This window comes from Mytilus galloprovincialis, chromosome 7 (assembly GCF_965363235.1).
Source record: "Mytilus galloprovincialis chromosome 7, xbMytGall1.hap1.1, whole genome shotgun sequence".
NCBI classification, from domain to species: domain Eukaryota; kingdom Metazoa; phylum Mollusca; class Bivalvia; order Mytilida; family Mytilidae; genus Mytilus; species Mytilus galloprovincialis.
In genome coordinates, this window is record NC_134844.1 from 36977000 (window position 1) to 37001882 (window position 24883).

Here is a 24883-nt window from a genome sequence, read left to right on the forward strand (position 1 = left end):
TGTTCTCTCTGTTATTTAAAATAAAAAGCTATACTTAAGATATTTTTAGGTTTTTCCATTTGCATATACTTATGTCATGACGAGTTGGTAATGAGTTATTTGTTTTTAGTAGAGTGGGGACCTCTTAGATTGGAAGTGTAGTAATTGAAGCCATTATTCATCTAAAAGTCGGACATTATAGTACGTACTTAAGGTCTTTTCCTGGTCTATGAAACAAACAGAATTCTTTAGACTAGAAGTCGATTCTGGTTTTTGATTGGTCGATTCCTATATTCCAAATATAGTGTATATCCGTGTTGAAGACTATTACTAGTTTGACCTTGCTTTACTTATTGGGGCACTCAGTGCGTTAATTATATAATTTAGAAGTCACTTCCTAAAATTTTAGTAAAACTGCAAAATCATGTTTTATGTCCGGTTTCCAAATTATTTAAATATTTTTATCAGTGTTTCATAAAGTAACCTTTGTAATTTGTGTGTATCATCAGAGAGAGGGAGAGAGAGAAAGAGAGAGAAAAAAAGGGGAAGCTGAGCCGTTTTATAAAACAAATGGGATAAATTGATCCGTCAGAGGATCAGATATTTTCACTTAAACATTGAAAAATCGTTATCATGTAATTTTTCTTTTTTATTTATAAATCAAATTATCTATATTCAAGCAATTAAACACAGAAAACAGAATTAACAAATGTACCAGTATGGCAATCCTTCGACCGTTTTAATACAATGCGGTCAGCACAGATCAGATTTGGAAATTTATTATGTATTTAATTTCAACAAGCCTCAAAATAATGATATTTCTGTAATTTTACTAATATTTACTACACAGTCTTACAGATATGTTTGTAGGCATGGAAACTGATTGGCCGTCATAAAACCAATAACGTTAAACCCGGAAGAAAATCTCTTTCATTGATCTTTTACGGTAAACGTAAATCACGTGATTAAATTGTAAAAATAAACTTTGACATATTTAGTTAATGCAATTTCAATGAATAAGAAAACAAAGTATAGATGTAAATGATTTCTTTCAGGAATTCGAATATCAGGTGAAATGCATTCATGACAGGTAAGTTTAGCTTTATTTATCCCAATATAGAACACTTTGTCACAGTGGCATATCAATCAGAACTCTATATGATACCAGTGTCAGCCTCCCTCATAGTATAAACATTGAATATATATTAACTGGTAAGAAATAATGATTGCATAAAGTGATGTATTTCGCTAAAGAAATCTATATTCCGTTTTCCCGTATCCTTTTTTGTTGTTGTTTAATTTGAATTTATCTTGTTTTATAAGCCGTCAACGACTTCGAAATCTTCAACGCAAAGTGTTCCACATTTAAGATTTTTATAGATATAAAAAAAAAACTTTGTCACTAAGAGATTAAAAAAATAGTTATTAAACAAAGGATCGTGTTATACCCCCAGTAGCTTAAGTACTTGCAATATGTTACTGTCTGTCTAGGTCTATGTTCACCCACTGTCACGCCATGTTAACGGGTTTTGAGCCCAACATGTACTTTTAAATTAGTCAATACTACCAGATGGATATATGCTGATCGAAAACTGTACAAAGTAAAAACTTTGTACAATTCGACCTGCATGTCTTGTTTTGCTGTGTACTGTATGTCAACTTAACCAGTATTGCTCTTTATTTTAGATTTGCAATTCTTTCTCTACAAGTTAAACTTACTAATAGTATTGTTACAGTTTCAAGCTTGACATATTGCATAGGCACAAATTTGTTATCATTTCATACTGTAGAGTTGCAGTTCACGGTAAGATTATGTACCTACCCTAGTTTTAGTTTAAACATATTTATTTATAGTGGATTGGGAAACAAGTTTTGCAACTTATATTAATCCCTTTCCACTATGAGGGTGCGAGTGCTGCCTTGTAGCGGCATTAGCCTACCCTTTTTCGAAATCTACAAATGTGTCTTTAACGTGCAAGAGATATGGCTAGTTTTACTCCAGACTCCAAACCCCAAAGATTCACTGCATTTCAAATTATAGACACTATGTTGATGCGTACGCAATTGACCCCCTTTGATTCACTTGCGACTCATGCTGATTTGCCTGTACACCTATGAAGAACACTGTGTTTTCTGTAGACCTCTGTATATAGAGACCTTTTCAGTAAACCATAAGTATGCAATGTTGATGATACGTATTGAAATATAATGATAAGTGTTCTACAACAGAGTGACAAAAATTAACAGAAAATTATTATGCCCCATCACGTTAACTAAATTAGAAATAAATCACTATTAAATTAATGAAATATACCGTTATTTAAATATAACAAAGTTTATAAACACATCCGTTTCGATTCTTAAATAAAAGGAGATAAAAAAATATATTGAAAGAAAAAAAGCCAGGAATCTTCTTTGAAAATATGCAAAACATTATTTTATTTAACAATGCTCCTTCAAAATATATTATTTCGTCAAATATCATTATATATATATGAATGTGTTTAATTTGCCTTCTTTAGAAATAGGCAAAACTATTATATTTATATAAACGGCCTTGATTAAACTACATCTAATTTAAAGTCCAATAAAACCTCCAAATCGCAATTTATATTTTAAATAATTGATTTTTTTTTTAACTTAAAAGTATTTAACATCTATAAAATGATTGAAAATAATTGCAAAACAATTGCAAAATAAAAATACACAAATTTAAAAATTACATGCAGTCAGCGTCTCGTTCATTTCACTTCTTATTAAAATGGTTTGTCCTTTAATAAAAATACACAATTTATTATCAACACAATATATCAAAAATATAAGTCAATTTCTAGTACGCGCCTATATCTGCTACAAAGTTAATATTTGTATGGACATTATCTTTGATATACAACATGTGTCCTTTGTGTATTGTCAAACGTGTATGCAGTACTGTTGACTGCCTCAGTCTTTGCATATAGTCAAAAGTTTTAAAATATTGATATTTTGAAATAGAAATATTATATCATATCATTCCCCCTTTTTTTACCATAATAAATGAAATATACTCGTTCTAAACCCGTCTATTAATAATACAGTGATAAAAAGTATCGCAATGAACTATATCAACGTATTGTTGTAAAATCCCACTTTTTTGGTTTGTTACTCAGTCTGTATTTGTTTGTCCGTTCATTAGTCTGTCCTATTGTTTCGTTGTCTATAATTATTGTACTTATTTTCTTATTCGTGCCCTCAAACGCAAATAAAGTATTTATGAACAAAAACTCGAACACATATCTATGGGAAACAGCTCGCCTAGACGAGTGCAGCAAAGTTTTGAACTTTTTAACATCTGTAGAAAAAGCATGATGCATTTACAATATTATAAACTTATACAAAACATGCACACAAGGGGGGGGGGGGGACTTCACTGCACTTAGACTGAGCTTCGAATGGTCAAGCTATGAAAATGTATTTTCAATGTTAACTTTTACCGCGAATGACCAGTCCGTGCTATCATACAAAGAACTTTAAACTCTTAACTTTGTTAAGGTGACTTATTGTTATGCTAAAATAATTTAAATATTATTGTAAACATATAAAACACATGTTCCCAATATAACAACAAACCCATGTGCTATGCTATCGATAGTTAATAAATACATTTACGTATTGATGAGTTGTTTCTTGTTTTGACTTTTAACTTTCGAATAAACGCAATGTCCTAATTTTCAAACATTGACTGCTATCATCTTCAATAAACATTAATTACCAAATTACCAAACTTAGTTATCGCCGGAGAATAATAAGATTTCTCAATCTTAGCCTCTCTTTTCTTTTCTTTTATCTTTTAATTCAATTGGCAATCCTCGGATGAATTCTCTACTCTCCTTCACGGAATCGGCCGAGTTGTGACGAATGTCTTCTATTTCATACATGTCGTTCGTATAATACACAATACATGTTTTCGCTTAATACATGCATGCCAATAATAATATTGTTATATTTATATATTTATATTGTCTAGAGGAGAAGGTTTCATAAGTATTATTTATTTTGGTCTCATCCATTTTACTGAGATTTACATGTAGCAAATATTTGTTTTGAATAAAACTGACGCATGTTTGGTTGTAACTTTACCGCACATTGCAATACGTCGTCATACTTCGGCAAATTCCGGAAAACATACGTCAACGTTACAATTACAATGACAAAACACCACATTAAAATGAAAGACAAATAATGAAAAGCAGAAAGGTATATAATGAAAAATGCAGAATTAACAATCAAATATATGTATTGTTTAAAAAGTTTTAATACTTGTTTATGCAATAAAAAAGTGATAAAAAACTATTTGACAAATAAGGAACTATCTTAAAAGGTTTAAAGGGGCACTAGCTGTCAAATTAATGTTCATCGATTTGACTCTCATATTTGCTTAATAACATATTAAAACATTTATTCAAATTATAAAAAAAGTATAAAATAAACAATTTACAAGGCATGGGCTCTATAATATGACTCATCGTTTCGTGTGTACTGTAGTCTTTTTTGATTTACTATAGAGTTGACTTCCGAATACAGCCGATGGTCATATACATTTGTACAAGTAAGCGATATAAACATAAATAAAGATATAAATAGATAGAGAACTCGTACAGTTTAGATTTTCTAGGTCTGTTTAATTACATATTATTGGTTAAAGCTATATGTTAATCATCATTTTTACGTGTATAACAATGAGTTTTTGTGGATCGAATAAGTCAATCAAATGATTTGCCTTTGTTTCACTTTCCATGTTGACATTATTTTCCTTTTGATAACACGTACAATTAATGCGTTATCTACTAGTATCTCTAACAAAAGGGTTAATTGAAGTTCACATGAATGCGGATTCAATGAGGTCAAATTATTCACTTGCACGTGAATAATTCGAGATATTATTTACTTGCAAGTGAATAATTCATCATCGATGTTTCTTAGCTTATTTTGACTAAAATCGATCCATATTAGCGGCTGCTTAAAGCGAATTATCATTTCACTTTTTCACTTTCATTAATGATTAACAAAAAAATCATTTTTTTATGGATCTCGTAGCTAGTGCCCCTTTAAATATATTTCTATTTATACTTTTAAGAATCAATATCTAGAACAGGAAAACAATTATGACTTAATTGTTGTACGTTTAATAGTACAACTAATTTTTATTTATGTCACAAGTACAAAAAGTGTTTGCAATATGTTGCCGTATGTCTATGTCTATGTTCATTCACTGTGACGGCCAATAATCTTGATCAATATGTATTTTTGTATTAAAAAATAAAGAAACACTAACATATTACTATATGGATGCTAGGGATGTACAGAACTTTGCAAAGTAAGCACTACGTTTAAGTTTGACTCTTTTTTTTTTTTAGAAATTGTAGTATCAGTCCTCGAGCCTTCGGCTCTTCGTCCTATATCACATATTAGGTCTAATAATAAATCATTTATGAACATTTATCTGATTGTCTCTACCAATTGGAAAATGAAAGGTGTTCAAGCTGACACTATTGAATTCTATGCTTTTTTTGTTTTTAAAAAAAGAACGGCGACTTTCAGTTTCGTTCGAGTGTTTCTTTATTTGGCTGAATTGCAGCAATTGGACAAACACGATACTTTTTAAACATAATCTGTTCGATTTATAGTTGTCCGTTAGATTTTTGGTCTTTTGTATGTTTTGGCATTTGTATTACTATTTCTAACTACGTTGTATTACTACAAATGAAATATCAGCACTGTGCTTTGGCTCTGGTTGAAGGCAATTTTGGCTGCTTATACGCTTTTCGTAGTAAGAAATCTTCAAACATAGTTACATACTTTATTGTCTATTGTTTATTTAGATTTCTAGAAACGATATCGAAATACTTCATTTAATTTAGAAACAATTATGAAATTTTATTCGAATACATCAAATGAATATTGATCAAAATTACGTTCTCAGCGTGAAAAAAACGTAAAACAAAATGGAAGGGATTTCAGTATTTATCTCAATTGTTTTAATTAAAAATTATGACGTGTTAATGGCGAAGAAATGTCACAAAACTCGATTGATTAATTACTACAGAAAATAATTTGTTTTCCTGGATATTCATTCATTTTATTTGAATGAAACGTTTTGTGTCGTAAGTTTTGTCTTGACCACTGGACGATGTCAATGGTTAACTCTGACAATAGTTAGTGTCTACTTTTGAACAGGATTTTAATGTTAAGACCATCTATAGAAATATAAATGCATTAGATACGTGTTATACATCTGCATTGGATGTTCATTCACAACAAAAACACGTTGTCTCCAAACAATGGTCTGTTTTACATATAATACCAGATCATACCAAGATAGAAACAGGGACTCTGGTATTCAACATGAAAACCTGGAGATGTTTGAGACATATATATATCGTTCAGTATTATGTTTACTTTTATACGAGTTTCTTCAATAAATGCTAATCTTTTCATTCACCACAATACACTCTTTAACACATCATTTCACCGATTCGTCATCTATGACATATATACAGCTCCATAATGACTAAAACATGGCTGATAGTTACACAATAAATCTCGTATTAGTCAAATATGCATGTAAAAGTAACAAAGTATAATTTCATTAATTCAATAAAGAAAATACATATTGAATAGGGTCATATGGATAAATATTTTGCACTTTTGTCATTTGAAAACACTTAAACAATATGGTCAGAAATATGATGCTTATACACGTCTTACACTTAAACAATATGGTCAGAAATATGATGCTTATACACGTCTTACACTTAAACAATATGGTCAGAAATATGATGCTTATACACGTCTTACACTTAAACAATATGGTCAGAAATATGATGCTTATACACGTTTTACACTTAAACAATATGGTCAGAAATATGATGCTTATACACGTCTTACACTTAAACAATATGGTCAGAAATATGATGCTTATACACGTCTTACACTTAAACAATATGGTCAGAAATATTATGCTTATACACGTCTTACACTTAAACAATATGGTCAGAAATATGATAATTATACACGTCTTACACTTAAACAATATGGTCAGAAATATGATGCTTATACACGTCTTACACTTAAACAATATGGTCAGAAATATGATGCTTATACACGTTTTACACTTAAACAATATGGTCAGAAATATGATGCTTATACACGTCTTACACTTAAACAATATGGTCAGAAATATGATGCTTATACACGTCTTACACTTAAACAATATGGTCAGAAATATGATGCTTATACACGTCTTACACTTAAACAATATGGTCAGAAATATGATACTTATACACGTCTTACACTTAAACAATATGGTCAGAAATATGATGCTTATACACGTCTTACACTTAAACAATATGGTCAGAAATATGATGCTTATACACGTCTTACACTTAAACAATATGGCCAGAAATATGATGCTTATACACGTCTTACACTTAAACAATATGGTCAGAAATATTATGCTTATACACGTCTTACACTTAAACAATATGGTCAGAAATATGATGCTTATACACGTCTTACACTTAAACAATATGGTCAGAAATATGATGCTTATACACGTCTTACACTTAAACAATATAGTCAAAAATATGATGCTTATACACGTCTTACACTTAAACAATATGGCCAGAAATATGATGCTTATACACGTCTTACACTTAAACAATATGGCCAGAAATATGATGCTTATACACGTCTTACACTTAAACAATATGGCCAGAAATATGATGCTTATACACGTCTTACACTTAAACAATATGGTCAGAAATATGATGCTTATACACGTCTTACACTTAAACAATATGGCCAGAAATATGATGCTTATACACGTCTTACACTTAAACAATATGGTCAGAAATATGATGCTTATACACGTCTTACACTTAAACAATATGGTCAGAAATATGATGCTTATACACGTCTTACACTTAAACAATATGGTCAGAAATATGATGCTTATACACGTCTTACACTTAAACAATATGGTCAGAAATATGATAATTATACACGTCTTACACTTAAACAATATGGTCAGAAATATGATGCTTATACACGTCTTACACTTAAACAATATGGTCAGAAATATGATGCTTATACACGTCTTACACTTAAACAATATGGTCAGAAATATGATGCTTATACACGTCTTACACTTAAACAATATGGTCAGAAATATGATGCTTATACACGTCTTACACTTAAACAATATGGTCAGAAATATGATGCTTATACACGTCTTACACTTAAACAATATGGTCAGAAATATGATACTTATACACGTCTTACACTTAAACAATATGGTCAGAAATATGATGCTTATACACGTCTTAATGTCTTTTGAATGTTAAACCTATATATAATATAATGTGCTATCAAATAACTTTTAAATACGATCTCAAGCTATGAAATTAACCATAATGAAAATAATGACTTTACATCTGCCACGTCAAACCTACCGGTCCTAAGCCCGAATAAAATAGGAGGAGAGTCAGTCGAAGCAAATATTGTAAAAGCACAAATGTTCTAAATAAAAAGCGCAAATGTCCTATATAAAAAGCGCAAATGTCCTAAATAAAAGCGCAAGTGTCCTTTTATAAAAAGCGAAAATGTCCTATAAATCGAAGCGAAAGTGTCTATTAAAAAAAATCCGCAAATGTCCTACCAAAAAGCGCAAACGTCCCACGCCGCATAAAACATCCCAATGCATATAAATGTAAGACTCAGATCGACGTCCGGTCTCTTATCGACGTCCGTTCCTCAAATCGACGTCCAAATCTGACGTCACAATAAAATATCCTTCCAAATCGACGACCAATTTTATGTTTATCAAATCGATGTCCATTTTTTGGCTTCTCTAATCGACGGCCAATTTTTAGCTTCTCTAATCAACGTCCGTTTTGGACACAGAATACATAATTGACCAGAACCGACAGCAGCTGAAACTTTTAGACCTTTAAACATATTATTGGTGACAAATAGAATCTATTTAAAAATAAAGTTTTTTTTAAAAGACTTACAATATACTAGACTAAATATGTAAACAGGTTGTGATATCATTTTTTTTTTAATTTCAGAGATTGCATAAAAATAAGATGTGTTATGATACGAATGATGCAAACATTTCAAATAAGAAAATTAACGGTCTTATTTATAAAAAAAAAAAAAATCCGAAAAACAAAAATGACAGACAAAATCCATCGAAAACTTTTTGCGTAAATGTTTCACTCCAGGTTTAAAAATCAGAAATTTGTTGTAAAGTATCTTACAGAGTCCGATTTATAATACAAAAAAAAAAAAAAAAAAACATTGGCTGTACTTCTTTATTTTGTCTATTGTTGAAGATTACATATTGTCCTATAGATGTCGTTTGGTTTTATTTGTCGTTAGGTTGCTTTCTCTTGACATACACTTACATGCATGTTATTTATTAACATGAATAGGAATGACACACTACTGTGTAGATCGATTCGATTAACTTTTTATCAAGATAAACTTTAATATGCATGATACTCATTTCGGGTTGAAAAAATCTATATGGAAAGTAGGTATAAATGTTTGAACCCTACAAAACATGTATGCATAAGTGTTAACAAATAAGTCCAGGAATTTATTATTTATAGACATTAGACATCGATTAGAGAGGACTACAATCAATCATGCGTAGTTTTGTCAATAAATTCCGTCACATTGGACAGCGATAAAGGTATCAAAATATTAGACGTCGATTTGAGAATGTATCGTCAGATTTAGACGTCGATTTGAGAAACGGACGTCGATTTGAAAAACGGACGTCGATTTGAGGCCGGACGTCGATCTGAGTCTAATATATATATATATATACAAATTTATAACTACCGCATAATATTGATGCTAATTTGGCACATCAATTGTAAGGAGAAGGTATTCAGAGGAAGATACTTTTAGAATTTTGATACTCGGTTAAGAAAATATCACCCACAAATCAAAAGATAGTATATATATGCATTCCCACAGGCGCAAGGAGTGTTAAGATCTTTATGGATTTAACGTGCATAAAGAAACATTCATCAAAGATTATTAAAAAAAGATAAATGGGAGTCCATTTTTTTTTTACCTTTAGACCCAGCTTTAAAGATGATGTGCTTTCTATTAAATTATTATAATTCTATGTTACCTATAATGAGCTAACTTGGCAGTTAAGGATCCTTTTGAAATTTTTGTAATTAAAAAGAACGAACAGCCTTTCTAAAACGACGGCATCTATTTCATATATATCGAGACCTACATCTATCAAGAGACACCAAACATATATTCCGAACACATTATCGTACGAGAAACGTGAAACGTGAGTTTGCATGGCACAATACCTTAGCCTTACCGTTCGACCTTAGTATGCTTTTAAAGTTAAGAGATTGAGCTTGATCGTAGAATTAAAACAAGTATTATAAAATTGCTTAAACTTGGGTTAACATAAAATATTTTACTTGTTCAATGAATTAAATCATTAAATATATTCACATTGCTTTTGCGTACTGACGTTGTTTATCATCTTCATTTTTATGCATCCCGTCATACTTTGAGCGACAAAATTATTTCATGTCTACCTGTGCGAATTTCAAACGCGCAATTTTACACCAGTACTCAAAACCCTCCTTCCTTGATGGGTGCATTTTACATAGACAAATAAAATCGTATAATATAATCAAAATGAGGATGTTAATTTGATGTATGCCTTTTTGTGCTTCTTCGTTACATTGGTTGTTTTTATAGTGATTAGGATGATAACACAATGTTGACTGCTGTACCCCTATTTTTGACATTTTTAACTATTGTATCTGTTTGTTTTGATCACGCATCGGTGACAATTTAATGGAATTGATGCGACTGTCATACAAGTGAGATGTTTAGCTAGCTATAAAACCAGGTTCAATCCACCATTTTCTACATTTGAAAATGCCTGTACCAAGTCAGGAATATGACAGTTCTTGTCCATTCGTTTTTGATACGTTTTGTTATTTGATTTTGCCATGTGATTATGGACTTTCCGAATTGATTTTCCTCTGAGTTCAGTATTTTTGTTATTTTACTTTTTCATTATTTATGAAAAACTATATAATATACTGTATATAAACACAGGAGATGGGATATGATTATTCATTATATAGCTTTCAACTGCAAGCAAACCCCATGTACCTTAACGTCAGTTATAAAAGGCACAACATGACAAAGTGTAAAATTCAAACGAGAGATTTATGAAAAAAATAAAGAAAATCAAATTGCCAGACAACAATCCTCGACAATACGAAATTACGGGCTCTTGACTTGTACAGAAATAATGCGGCAGTAATAACCATGTTTTAAGCGCTCATTCCTGTTTTTTTCAACCAAGGACAGAAATGAAACAGCATAACTAAGGAAGAAATATTAGTTGTAAATGGTGTATTTTTATTTGGAGTAGCTAACTCATTGACTTATACTCCACCAGAGGGTCAGTTTATCACGGTTGATAGACCCAACGAAGCTTGTTCATTATAGAAAACTATGTCCTTTAAGTTATTTCATATATTTGTCGTCTTACCATTGACTACGAGTTCCTGTTATCTGATTGTTATATGAAATGCTATTCTCTTTTATATCTTTATACCGGTAATGCCTAATATTACTTTTAAAATTACCTAAAATAATGAAATTAGAAATAATTCAACAAAATATACAGTGTCAAGGTCAAAATGAAATGTATATTTTAAATGAATGTAGTACAGTTAACTATTTACTTTTCGCCTGCTTGATATACAAATACATTATCCTTCATCTCAAAGCATTGAAAAGAAAATAATCCCTCTGAATTAATAAAATTATAATACGGTGATGGCCCATTTCAGTTACATAACTATAATGTAAATGCCCTATTTCAGCAACAAAATGCTACGTTCATGCCTCATTGCAGTAACTAAATTATAATGCTCCATTTGAGTCATGTTATGGGAAGAATATGAAATCTTAGAGGAAAAGTTCATACAGAAATAGCAGGCGGGTAATATAAATTGTTTGATTAAACTCCAATATTACTTAACTGCACTTTAATGAACACAGATCTTTTCAGTGATAAAGATTTAAATCTATAAAATATAAAATATAGTTATAAGAACAATAATTGAAAATAAACCTACAAAAAACGGCACCATATACCAAGAGTAGTATTACTAATTGTGATATGAATAGAAGGAGTTGTAACCTCAACAAGACAACAACACAGCGGGAAAAAATAACAGTTAGCGACTGGGCAATAACAGATAGGATCCATACAATATGACAATATCGTCCCCAGTCTATAAATTTTTTTTTTAAAAGTTATTATATTTCATGCATTGTGATACGTTTGATATGTATTCTTTGTATACTTAAACAAATGGACGGAGTTTCAACTAGATGTTATCTATAATACTAAAATTACGAGGTCCAATTTGTCAGCCGTCATCACGTAAAAACGACGAATCAAAGAATTCAACTTTATATACAACTAATATAGTACAAAGGTGTAGATTAAAAATTACACCACTCCAGGCCCTTTTGTTTTCCACGTAATTAATATCGCCAATAATTAGGAAGTTGCGGGTCGAGTCCGATACCGATACCAATAGTATAATCACCTGTTACCTATTACCTTATCTGTACGTTCCGCATCTGACAGGCGCACCACCAAACGGTGTATTCAGGATTGATATGCTATATAAACGGGTCATAATCACTGGGTTGACACTACTAAATTGTCAAATTGTTACCTATTGTAGTATTTTAATCCGTAAGCATTTCTAAGATAACAGTACGAATACTAAAAATCTGGACTAAAAATAAGTTTCAATTTGTTAGCGGGCATGACGTAAAAAAGCGAATCAAAGAATTCAACTTTATTTATAACTAATATAAGACAATGCTGTTGATTAAAAAATACTCCATTCCAGGACCTTTTGTTTTCCAAATATTTAATATTACCAATAATTGATAAGTTCCAGTTCGACGGGTTCAAACAGAAAGATTTGAAAGCAGAGAAAATTGTGTATCATATAATCGGCATGACTTTATCAGATGACAGTACTAATACTAAGATAAGGCTTGCGCATAGTTTTATACTTTAATTCAGTCACGGACCCGCGATATCACGGGTGTGTTCTAGTTACTGTTATAATTGTTTACATGAATTTAACGCCACAAACCTTTTCAGTATATATTTCAAATATTTCAGATATCATTTTTTATAAATAATAGAAGGATAAATGAAACATGTTCCAGAACGCATTTTTACCTTTCAAACACAGTTTTGGAGACTGCGCATATTGCATAATTTGCATGTATCATTTCTAGAGCTACATTTGTACACGACTCCTTCGTTTGAGTCTCACTGTGCTCATTAAAGAGAACAACATGGATGGCTCGTTTTTATTATTTGCAGTCGACGCCTTTCCTAATGTATTTCAAATGGGAACAACAAAAAAATCAGAAGGAAAACAATACTTTCCGTTGAGTTATGATATACCGTATTATTTTGTCTCTATTGTATAGAAATCAGGTTACCATAACAAATTACACGTCGTATGATTAACTTTTTCTAATGACGGGTACTGCATGCATAGCAGGAGAAGCACCTGGTCTATACTTTTTGAAGTTAATTTGACTCCCTCAGTGTTTGTTTGTCGATTTCCGAGACATGATCATCGGCAAATGACTGTCACCTTAATCTATTCATTCTAACTAGAAAATCTACAATTTCATATCGACTTAAAATGCAGATTTAGTCGATAGTCTTTAAGTTTTTATAATACAAGTAGATCTTGGAAATATATTCCAAACCTTTTCATTTCTGGGCCCTCTTGTCAATATAAAAATAAGAAGATGTGATATGAGTAAACAATGACCAGTTGGCTTAATACTTTACGTAATTATTTTTTAAAACTTGAAGGTTGCATTAGAATAAAAAAAAATAGATAATTAATTGAAACAATTTTTTTCAAGGTGGTAAGCACATTTGCTCTTTCACCTACTTTATTTAGTTATCCTTTCTAACATTTTCATAAAAATTGCAAATAGACTAGGAAGATTTGATTTGGATTCTGTAAATCGTATCCATAGTGCCGTTTTATATATTTAAGCTTTGGATTAGATAACAACAAAATTAACTGTTATTCTTTGTACTCTATACAAATGGCAATGTGACGAAAGTACTTTCCCTAAAATAAAACCAGAAGCATCTTTTCAAGCGCGTAGGCTATGATTGTGTTGTAATCTTTATCAAATTTGACACGTCAAAGCCCTTGTAGGAAGCACCCTTATTGTGTGATTTTAATGAGGAAAAACTTTGTAATACTTAAATATAATACACCATCAAACAAAGTCGCAAGCTCCTTCTTAAAGAGTTATACCTAATCCACTACACTTAAGTCCATCCCAAATAAATACTTGTATATGTACATTTTTTATCATCAACTTAAAACTTTTAAAAGCGACTTTAATCCAAAAGGCAACAGTTTGTGCTACGCCTTATCTTATATCTCAATAGCAGTTAACAATCATGTTCTTAGCAATGTTTCCGTGTGTATATCTTCGTTTGATGTGTTTTATCATTTAATTTTGACATTTAATTAGGGACTTTCCGGTATGAATTTTCCTCGGAGTTCAGTATTTTTGTGATTTTATTTTTTCGTAGTGATATTGGAACTTTGCTATTGTCATGGAACGTCGGTATCCGTCGACTCATTACGAATTAAAATATTTAAGGTCTCGTTGTAGTAAACACCACATTTCCGTTCATTCATATTACCTAACGGTTATAATTTGAACAGCCACTGGCCAATACTTTATGCTTTAAACGGACGACAACGACTTTAACAGTAACCTAGTTAGGTATATGAAGCGTAATAAGTTGACTGGGACAATTTGAATACCAGGGAAAATTTTGCCAGACACTGGGTTACCTACAAAGTCTGAAGCAGTTATACTAGGTGCAAAACGCGTGGCACTCAAACAAAAAACGAAGCATCTCATTTTAATTCCCACAAGGAACGGACGTGGCTGTGAATTTTACGTCCCACACAGCAATATCATGGCATATACATACGGGGGTCATCTGCATAGAAAAATAAACCGTTATGAAACAACTTAGTCCATTCTCAATTGTAGTACGTTGAATATGTGTTATAAGCGTTTACCCTCTTGACCGATTTAGCATAGACTTAGTTTTACTTTATCTTTTGATGTTGGGTAATTTACTATCATTGACTATAACTGACGACTAAACGTCACTAAAAGTAACTTAAACCTATTGTATGCATTATAAATGTTAACTTAAACCTATTGTATGCATTATAAATGTTAACTTAAACCTATTGTATGCATTATAAATGTTAACTTAAACCTATTGTATGCATTATAAATGTTAACTTAAACCTATTGTATGCATTATAAATGTTAACTTAAACCTATTGTATGCATTATAAATGTTAACTTAAACCTATTGTATGCATTATAAATGTTATTTTATTCCCAGACCTAAACATTAAGATTATATAATAAGCACTTGTTAAACTGAGAAATGTAATCGTTGAAACAATGTCCGCAGCTGCTTCAAATTAATAGTAAAAGATATTAATATGATAGAAATCAATGAACAATCCATCCTAAATCTCGACCAAATGGAGATTATATACTATTAAAATATAAGCTGATGTGGTATGGTTGTCGACGAGACAAATAACCATCAGTCAAAGCGAAGCGTCTAGTAACTGACGGCAACTGTATGACACCATACGGCCTTAAACAATGACAAAAAGTTATAATCTAAAGAATTCTCCATTTTCTCGTAGCAATTTCCAAAAGAATCTGTGGGAAACTTTGAATGGCTGTTTGCATGGCAATGTTTTCAATAGTATTATAAGTTCGGGGTTCACCATTGATAGTTAAACAAAAATATCCGAAAACACACGTTAAAGAAAACGATACGGACTTACGAAGGTTTATTTTATAGAACTGAAGACGTCCTTGCAAAGTACAATCATGACACAATGCCTTCATATTGATGGCCTGGGTCTTTTTGCATTTTTTGTTCCTATTCTTATGACGTTTCTTTTATTCACTAACTTTTCTTTCATGTCGTTACTTCCTACTCAAAATATATTTACATAAAAGTAGAATAAAACATATGTACTATACGTCATGGGTAAACTTTGTATTGGATGGCTTTCCACTGAGTTGCTCTGAAACATTTTAAACATGTTAAACATGTTTATTTTTTTATTTTGTACTGGGTATCAACGTATTTATAGATAAACTGAATGCTATGTTTTCTTCTTTTGCATGGAACCCGCTGTTTAAAATTATAAAGCAATTGTCAATTATTGAAATAGAATGTCACATATAGCGTTTGCACTAAAATAATTAGCTGATGTTTTAATGGCAGACAACAGACTTGTAAAACTGATTTCCCAATATCAAATTCAGATTTTATACGTTCAGGGTCGAGTCTGTATGGTTGACATTTATCCTGGAACGAGTTGTACTTTTCGAAACAGCTGTAATAAGAATCAATAAAACATATTACAAGATGAAACTCGGAAAAAATGTAAATCTGAATAATATTTATGGTGTTTTTATTGAATAAATATTGTCAAAGAGAATATTTTGATAAATACAGCAATGAAATTCCGGTTCTTTGCAACACAAAACTAGGGAGAGTATATAGCAAATTATATATTATTGTCCGTTTGACTTCTATACATTTGCAGAAAAAAATCTTTACATCCATTTATTCAAATGATTCTTATTCTTCATGAATTTTTATAAATGATGTATACGCACTTTTAAATTCACAAATTTTGGTCTATAATTAAAAGGTCTTCCGTTTTTCAAAGCACAGAATATTCGTAATAGAAACTAATATGCACAGGATATGTATGACGATTGTGTAGCTTGCAAATTCAGCCTTCCAGATCCACTTTTTTTCTTTTTGTCAATAATATTAAACCATTATGTTTCTGATACGCTTCTACTAAAATGAACTAGTAGTTTGTGGTGTTTCCCTTTGCACCGACACAGTTCTATAAATAGACTGGCCGATATAATCAGTATTGCCATATATTGAATGATAAAAAAAAACATTTTTTTTGGTCGAAAACAGGATTATCTTTAATCGTGATGAGATGCTTTCATTTACCACAGTATTTTAGAGTATTCAGTTGTGCTACCGATTATAGTAGGCTACTTCCTCTGATTAAGTAGCCTCTGTTTGGTTTTTGTCAGTCAATGGATCGGTTTGTGCTGCATGTTCAATTATAATGTTTTTTTTTTCTTCTTCACAATTACTGATTATTTGTTAACATATGTAGATTTCAACATGGTATATTGTATCACCTCCCAATTTTGAAAATATGTTATATTTTCTGTGGCAAAAATAAGCGATCACAACTCTACTTAATCCGAAAGCGTAGAAATGGTTATGTGTCAAAATTTTATCTAAAAGAATGTAATCAATTATGTGGTCATTTTTTTTTTTTATAAATTTCCTGTTTATAAAACTTTGATTTTTTCGAAAAACTAAGGATTTTCTTATCCCAGGCATAGATTACCTTAGCCGTAGTTGGCACAACTTTTTGGAATTTTGGATCCTCAATGCTCTTCAACTTTGTATTTGTTTGGTTTATAACTATTTTGATATGAGCGTCACTGATGAGTCTTATGTAGACGAAACGCGCGTCTGGCGTACTAAATTATAATCCTGGTACCTTTGATAACTAAAAACAAGGTATGGTGTGATTGCCAATGGGACAACTTTCATCAGTGACCAAATGACGTCTAAGTATATAAGAAATGATTTAAACGGTTATTATAAGTTTGAAGTAATAAGTAAGCTAACTTTGCATAAAATGGATTTTGCCTGTATGACAACTTTATAGGACTGTGCGTTAGGGGACGACCATTTCATATTCTGGGGGGGGGGGGGGCAGGAGGATTTTGAAAATAGATAACTCAGCCTTGATAATCACAAAAATAAATGGTTTGATCTGTGGTAGTTTGAAAATAAATTATCTGACTTGCAATGTATAGAAAATAAATAACTCAGCAGGTCTAATCAAAAGTATGAGATGGCACCAGATTCTTCATAAATTCATCTTTTTTCCCCAAAAAAATCGGGAAAAACTTCCCAAATTTTTTAATAACAAAAGTATTAATATTTATTTAAATATACTTGAAATGTCTGAAAATTGGTTTCATTTAACTTGAGGTATATTGTCTCAGGAAACCTTACCTCACCTTTATTTTAACAGGGCCTAACTACAAAATTTCAAAACCAAATGCTTGTCTCCATATCAAATTGTGTTCACGGCCTTGCAAGAAGAAAGTTCTGTTTTCCCTCAGACTTATAGCCCCGATTTTTCAGGATCGATGTTTCTTATTTATTTGTCTTTTGTTCATTGATTGCCCTTCTGTATTCTGTTAGTGTTGCATTCCTTTTGTAATCTAGTAATTTTGTTATGAACTTGATCATGAGTTTAAAAAAAAACAGCAGCCACAGGCTTAACTATGTGAATTCCATTTTTGCTTTATCATGCACATTGGGTCTTTTGATGTTGTCCCTAGAAACTTCAGTCTTACACTGAATTTATACATTTTGTTTTGAGACCAAAATATTGTCAAAAAATTATTAAAACAAAACTTCATTTTCAGATTATGAAAGGGTCTTCGGAACACCCAGAAAGCATGATTTTGCATCATTTTTTCTATAGCTTCTTGGGCCTTCAGTGGCTCCAAAACCCTTCAAAAATTTTTTTTCCTCGCTCCGCTCGTCGTAGTATATTTGCCAATACATTTAAAAGTGCCTAGTTATAACTAAACTTTAATACTATGTATGTATGCAATACATGTATATGCAGTTGGGAATTTAAAGATTCATTTCTTCAGAGGGGGATGGTTAATCTAATTAAATGGTACATAATGACTTGACTATACTTATATGTATTATTTATAATAAACAAATCATTTACAAAATTGTATGTTTTCGAATATCAAAAATATAGTTGTGAAAATGAATAATCAGTCCCTTGCTTTAATGAAAATGAAAAATCTTGCTTCAATAGTGCAGAAAATGAATAATCTGTCCTCTTAGTTTACAAAAACAAACAACCGATCAAAAACAAATCCTCCTCCCCCCCCCCCACCCCAGAATATCAAATGGTCGTCCCCTTATGTCAGTATACGGAATGGACAAACAAAGCATGTACAATTTGAACTAACAAAACAGACAAAATATAATTAATGCTATATGTAATGATGGCAAACAAAACAAATCAGTGAAATCTTTTTTTATTTTTTTTTTATAATAACAGCTATTTCGCATATTTTTTTTGATTCAGGCATGAAATGTCTAATATCTGCTGCTTTCCTTGACGTTTACGCCACAAAAAGAAGAAAGAATAATCTAGCTGCCATTTAAGATTGTTGGGTAATCAATTCACCATGCTCGAAAAGTTTCAAAAATGTATGAAATAAAATATTTTTATAAAAATGACCAAATTAAGTCTATGACATAAAAAATGTAGGTATACAAAAAGTTTTTCTGTATTTCTACGACAAAACAACCACTGGGCTATATTTTCTTATCGTATTCATAGAAATTTGTTCTTCTTCTTCATTTACCATACATGACGATTCTTAAGGCATTAGACATGCTGATCCGGAGTTATAGACACTATGTTATGTAAATTATTAAAGTTAATGAGATTTTAAGAATTTTCAAATCAAATTCTAAATGCCCCTAGCAAAAGATAAACAAATGATGAATGCTTATTTTTGAAAAATGAAAATGTCAAGATCCAAAATAAAATCATAAATTTTTTAAAAGTGCAAATGAAACCAAAATTAGTTAGAGTATTATGTTGACATAGCAATACCGTATTTTGTTAACATTTTTCCTAGTTTGATCTTAAGATAAACAAACACACGCGCCTATTGCTTACTTTATCAATAAAACAACATCACAACGATATACCAAACAAGGAAATTCTTTCTCATATTACTGTCAGCTATCCACGTATGAATTTTTCAAAATTCTGAAATATACAAAATTGCCTACATTTATCGAATAAATTAAGACACATGAAAAGATGCTATGGAGATAGACATTATTTAAAAAATTTACTATGATCCCGTGCATCAAAATCTTATCTTGTGTGATACAATATGGCAATAAAATACTCTTCTAAATAAAAATTGCAATTAATAAAGCCAATTTGAACTTTCTTATCGGCAAAAATCTCCACATGACCTTTTTTCCTTATAAAGAGAAATTCTCGTAGGAGACCGGACAATTTGCAGTATCCAACCCAACAAGACATTTCTAGGACCAAACATGGAGTCTTATCCTAGTTATCGAAAATACAAACCAAAGTATAATTACATGGAAGGTAGGATTGTTTTACTCTGTTCTTTTTGGTTATTGGCCACATCATTGGTCGCTTCCGTATTTTTATTTTGTTTATACGATGTAATAATTTTTCAATTTACTATAAAACGATTTAACTAGCTACCAATCTCCCTTTTTTGTTATATACTAATCGTTTATTTATCAAAATTATTTCCTTTTCCTCAATAAATAATATATGTACGAATACTGATTTTGAAATTAGAAAGCAATTGTCTTGAGGTTTTCTCCATGATTTTTTTACCCCACCGCCGCCATAGGATTACCTCAAGGATTTACATTATGGATAATTTTACTTGCAGCAACGATATTAATTTTAACCTTCGTCACTTAACTGTCGTTTGGATTACATCTTCATGTTTGTTGAATGGCGGTTCATTTGTCAAAGGGATATTCAACTCATACATTGACAAATTTTAAACTTGATTTCTACGACATTTGTTTTCGATAAATGGCATTGCCAAAAGCTTAAACGATTCAAAGAAGAAAAAAGAAAAAAATATAACTATTAATAAAAAACTATTTTCAGGTGAAAGTCATTTGGTTGGTCTAAAGTTTTAAATAAAAAACAAAAGGATAAAACTTCACAATTTCTTATACGGAAGACAACGATTTGTCATAAATATTAAGGTATTAGATAACGTTTGCGCGCATTACCATTACATTTGCGCGCAAAAATCATTACGTTTGCGCGCAGCTTTTGCTTACATTTGCGCGCATTTTTTTTGACAGGTAAACTCAGGTAAAATACAGGTCATAATACTTTATTATTTATTAATTTGTTCATTTATTTACAAGTATCAGTACCCCTTCCGTTAGTCTAAGTCTCCTAAGGCACCTATTTTGAAAGAATTCAATCAATAATATTTTAGGGAAAATACAGGTCATAATACTTATTTATTTATCAATTTGTTCAATTATTTACAATTATCAGTACCCCTTCCGTAAGTCTAAGTCTCTTCTTAGGCAGGAAAAAAAGGAGATAAAGCCGCATATTTTTTTCGATTTTCAGATACAATTCAACAAGTCAAAGGTGTAGACAAAGTTTAAGAAATCTGTGACATAGCCCATTTATCATAACTTGAACTTAAGATATAACGGGGTTTTAAATTGATTTTAGAATTCAATATGAACAATATATAATTTGAATTAACAAACTATTTTCAAAACTAATAATTGATAGTCATATCTATTATGAAAATACCAATAAAGTATAGTCATTTATAATTTAATATATATGAATAATTATTTTTACCTGAGATTACCTGTAAAATGAATGTGCGCAAATGTAATCAAAAGCTGCGCGCAAACGTAAAATATTTTAATCCCCAAATGCGCGCAAACGTAGTGCGCCCAGATAACTTTATTTCAATTTATTGACATCGGCATGAGTTTGATTTTATTAGTGAACTTAGTGGTACCATTTTTTAAGCCTATTTTTTTGTTCAAAACAATGACAAACGGATCAGACACACTTTTTTGACAACTTAAAAAATCTGAAAATCTGTTTCTTCCCTGGACAATTTAAGGGTTGATGTAACATGTGACAAATAATAAAATTTGTTTAAAATTTAAATTAGAAAATTAAAAATCTAGAAAATCTTCTCTATTATATACAAATCATAGATAACCGATCAAAATAAAATACATAATATTATCTTACCTCCTATACATTTCTAGGAATGTGATTGGTTAAAAGCGTCCGCGTGAAGACCGTGACATTTGATATTAGGTTAGTAGAGAGGCGGGGCTTATTCCATACACGGTTAGTAATGGAGTTACATCCCTTTATATTCCATATTAGGTAGTAGGGAGGCGGGGCTTATTTCATACACGGTTAGTAGGGGTGTTACGTCCCTTTATAAAAAAAAACGGAACTGAGAAAAATCTTAAAAGGTTTCAACATACGAAGAAATTGGTGATTAAGATTGAAATAAATTCATTTAACACATTAAAACCTATCAAGTTGTTATCGTTGGCTATTGTTCTTGTAGGATCAATGGAAGTAGTTTCTTAATGCTAACAGTATTGAAGACTGGCTTGCTCATTTTGACAGATCACAAGTCTAAATTTTACACGTTAAGATAGTCGGTAAGATAAATTCGTTAAGCCTCGGTCACACCTTACCGGATAGCTCGAACGGACGCCTAACGGATAAAAAAAAGTTATCCGTTGACAAAATTTTTATCCGTTGGGAGTCCGTTGGTTTACTAACGGACATGTTACGAATGACTAACGGACACACAACGGACATTGAACGTACATGAAACGGATACGTACCGGACAGAACGGACGTCGAACGTACATCCAACGGACGAGTACCGGATAAAACGGACACCTAACGGAAGCGTAACGGATCGATAAAACGGATGAACAAAATAATCTGAAAATTAAAGGCAATAAACCATCTAAAAATTTAAGGCAATAAACCATCTGAAAATTAAAAGCAATAAACCATCTGAAAATTAAAGGCAATAAACCACATACACGTGACCTTAAAATGATTGTATCTAGTACATGTATATATGTTATAATATTTGCTTCTGGGAAAGTGTGGTCAGTAGGACAGGTATCAAGGTCACACGTACCAAACAAATAGAACAATTTATCCGATTCTTTTTTACGTTTTTACACACGAGGGTCACTTTAGTTAACAGGTTTAGTTGATTTTATTTTGTATTGCGTCTTGTTTAGCATATGTGTGCAAATATAGAGCTACTCTGATTAAAAAAAAATCAAGGTAGAAGCAGTGTGGTAATTCAGTCTTATAGAGTTTAAGTTGATTTTCTGAATTTGTTTATATTATGTACCTCTGGTATGAAAACGGATAATGTGTTATACGGAACTCTTCATCCGTACTGCATGCTACGATATTTGCTCCAGAAGCAAGGTGTCTAAGTGTAATTGCTAACTTGAGTCCTGGTTCCAGTGGATTTCTGTAAAAGGTATTCTGCTTGGCTATGCGAGGTCCAACTTGCAATATCTCGTCGAACATCTCTGTGGGCATTCGAAGGAAGTGTACAAAGGACTGCCGATCCTCCCACCTAAGTTCGGTCATGAGTTGGTCATATAGACCAAAACTGCATCGTCTTTCAGGACTAAGCCATGGTCGTGTCCACCATCTCCTTTGTCTTCTCCTTCTTCTCCTTTCGACAGCTATAAGGTTTATATTTGCTACATTTAAGTTGAGTCTGGCCTGAATAAGAGCTGTTTGGTAGCGAAGACGTGCTCTTACTCCAAGATCCATCACGAATAATAAATATTCATGACACTCAAGAAAATCTGACATACCAATTATTGGCATTTCTAACGCGAAATTTCAATTGGCATTTGTCCGTTTTACATCCGGTAGGCATCCGTTTTATCCGTTATCCTTCCGTTAATGTCCGTTTCACATCCGTTTTATCCGTTAGGCGTCCGTTAGGCGTCCGGTAGACGTCCGTTGGTGAATTGGTCTACCGGATCTCCAACGGATGCATAACGGACACGTAACGGATACAAAACGGACGAGTACCGTACAAAACGGACGCCTAACGGACGCCTAACGGACGTTCAACGGACATTTTATCCGTTGGACGTCCGTTCAAAGTTTTGAACATGCTCAAAATTTTCCACCGGACAGAACGGACGTCAACGGATAAAACGGACGCTTAACGGACATGCAACGGATATGGACGGACGCCTAACGGATAAGAACGGACGTCTAACGGACATGAACGGATTGAAAAAAAGTTATCCGTTAGGCGTCCGTTCGGGCTATCCGGTAAGGTGTGACCGAGGCTTTACATAGTGTGCTAGTGACGTAATACGGTATATATGGGGTCAGTAAATTCCATACCCCATCTGAAATTTACTGACCCCATATATACCGTATTAGGTCACTAGCACACTATGTAACTAACAATACCATCATAGACAATAATAATATCTAAAGACATGCAATTTAGGTGTTCATTTGACTTCTAAGTAATTCGTTTCTATTGTAAATTTTGTTTCGTCAAGGAAAACAAGAGGTGGAGTATAACAATATATATGTTAAAACAATACAGGAAAAAAAACTTCATTTAGTTGTCCGTAAGCTTTTCTTTTGATATATTGACGTTTGTAGATCATCGAAGAGCTTTAAGAGTTTCTTTAAAAGTCTTTGAGTGATACATATATCTACTAGGATACTCGAAAGAAAGATGTCTTATAGTTGATTTTTCCACCATTCGTTTGTAGTTTATTTGTGCATTTTTAAAAGCGGTATAATATAAGCAATAATTATTTCGTACATATGACCTACATGTACGAGTTCATAAATATGTTATCTTAATTATTGACGATGCAAAGTTTCCTTTAAAAATAATCTCTTCCAAATTTTAATTATAATTAAGTGGTATTAAACTGTTATCGCCATAACGCAAAATTGTAAACTGTAAT

The 24883-nt window shown here is 31.6% G+C and overlaps 1 protein-coding gene across 2 annotated transcripts in view; it reads left to right on the forward strand.

The window, feature by feature from the left end:
• The first annotated feature begins 951 nt into the window (after positions 1 to 951).
• The window catches only part of LOC143082893 (ETS-related transcription factor Elf-3-like), a 56627-nt gene continuing 32695 nt past the window's right edge, over positions 952 to 24883 (forward strand). The window contains exon 1 of one of the 2 annotated variants that reach the window (XM_076258880.1): positions 952 to 1069. In XM_076258880.1, coding sequence (XP_076114995.1) covers positions 1063 to 1069 — 7 coding nt within the window. In that variant the 5' untranslated portion in view covers positions 952 to 1062. Of the gene's footprint in view, positions 1070 to 20366; positions 20445 to 24883 lie in introns of those variants that run through there. The other variant, XM_076258878.1, reaches the window with a different exon arrangement.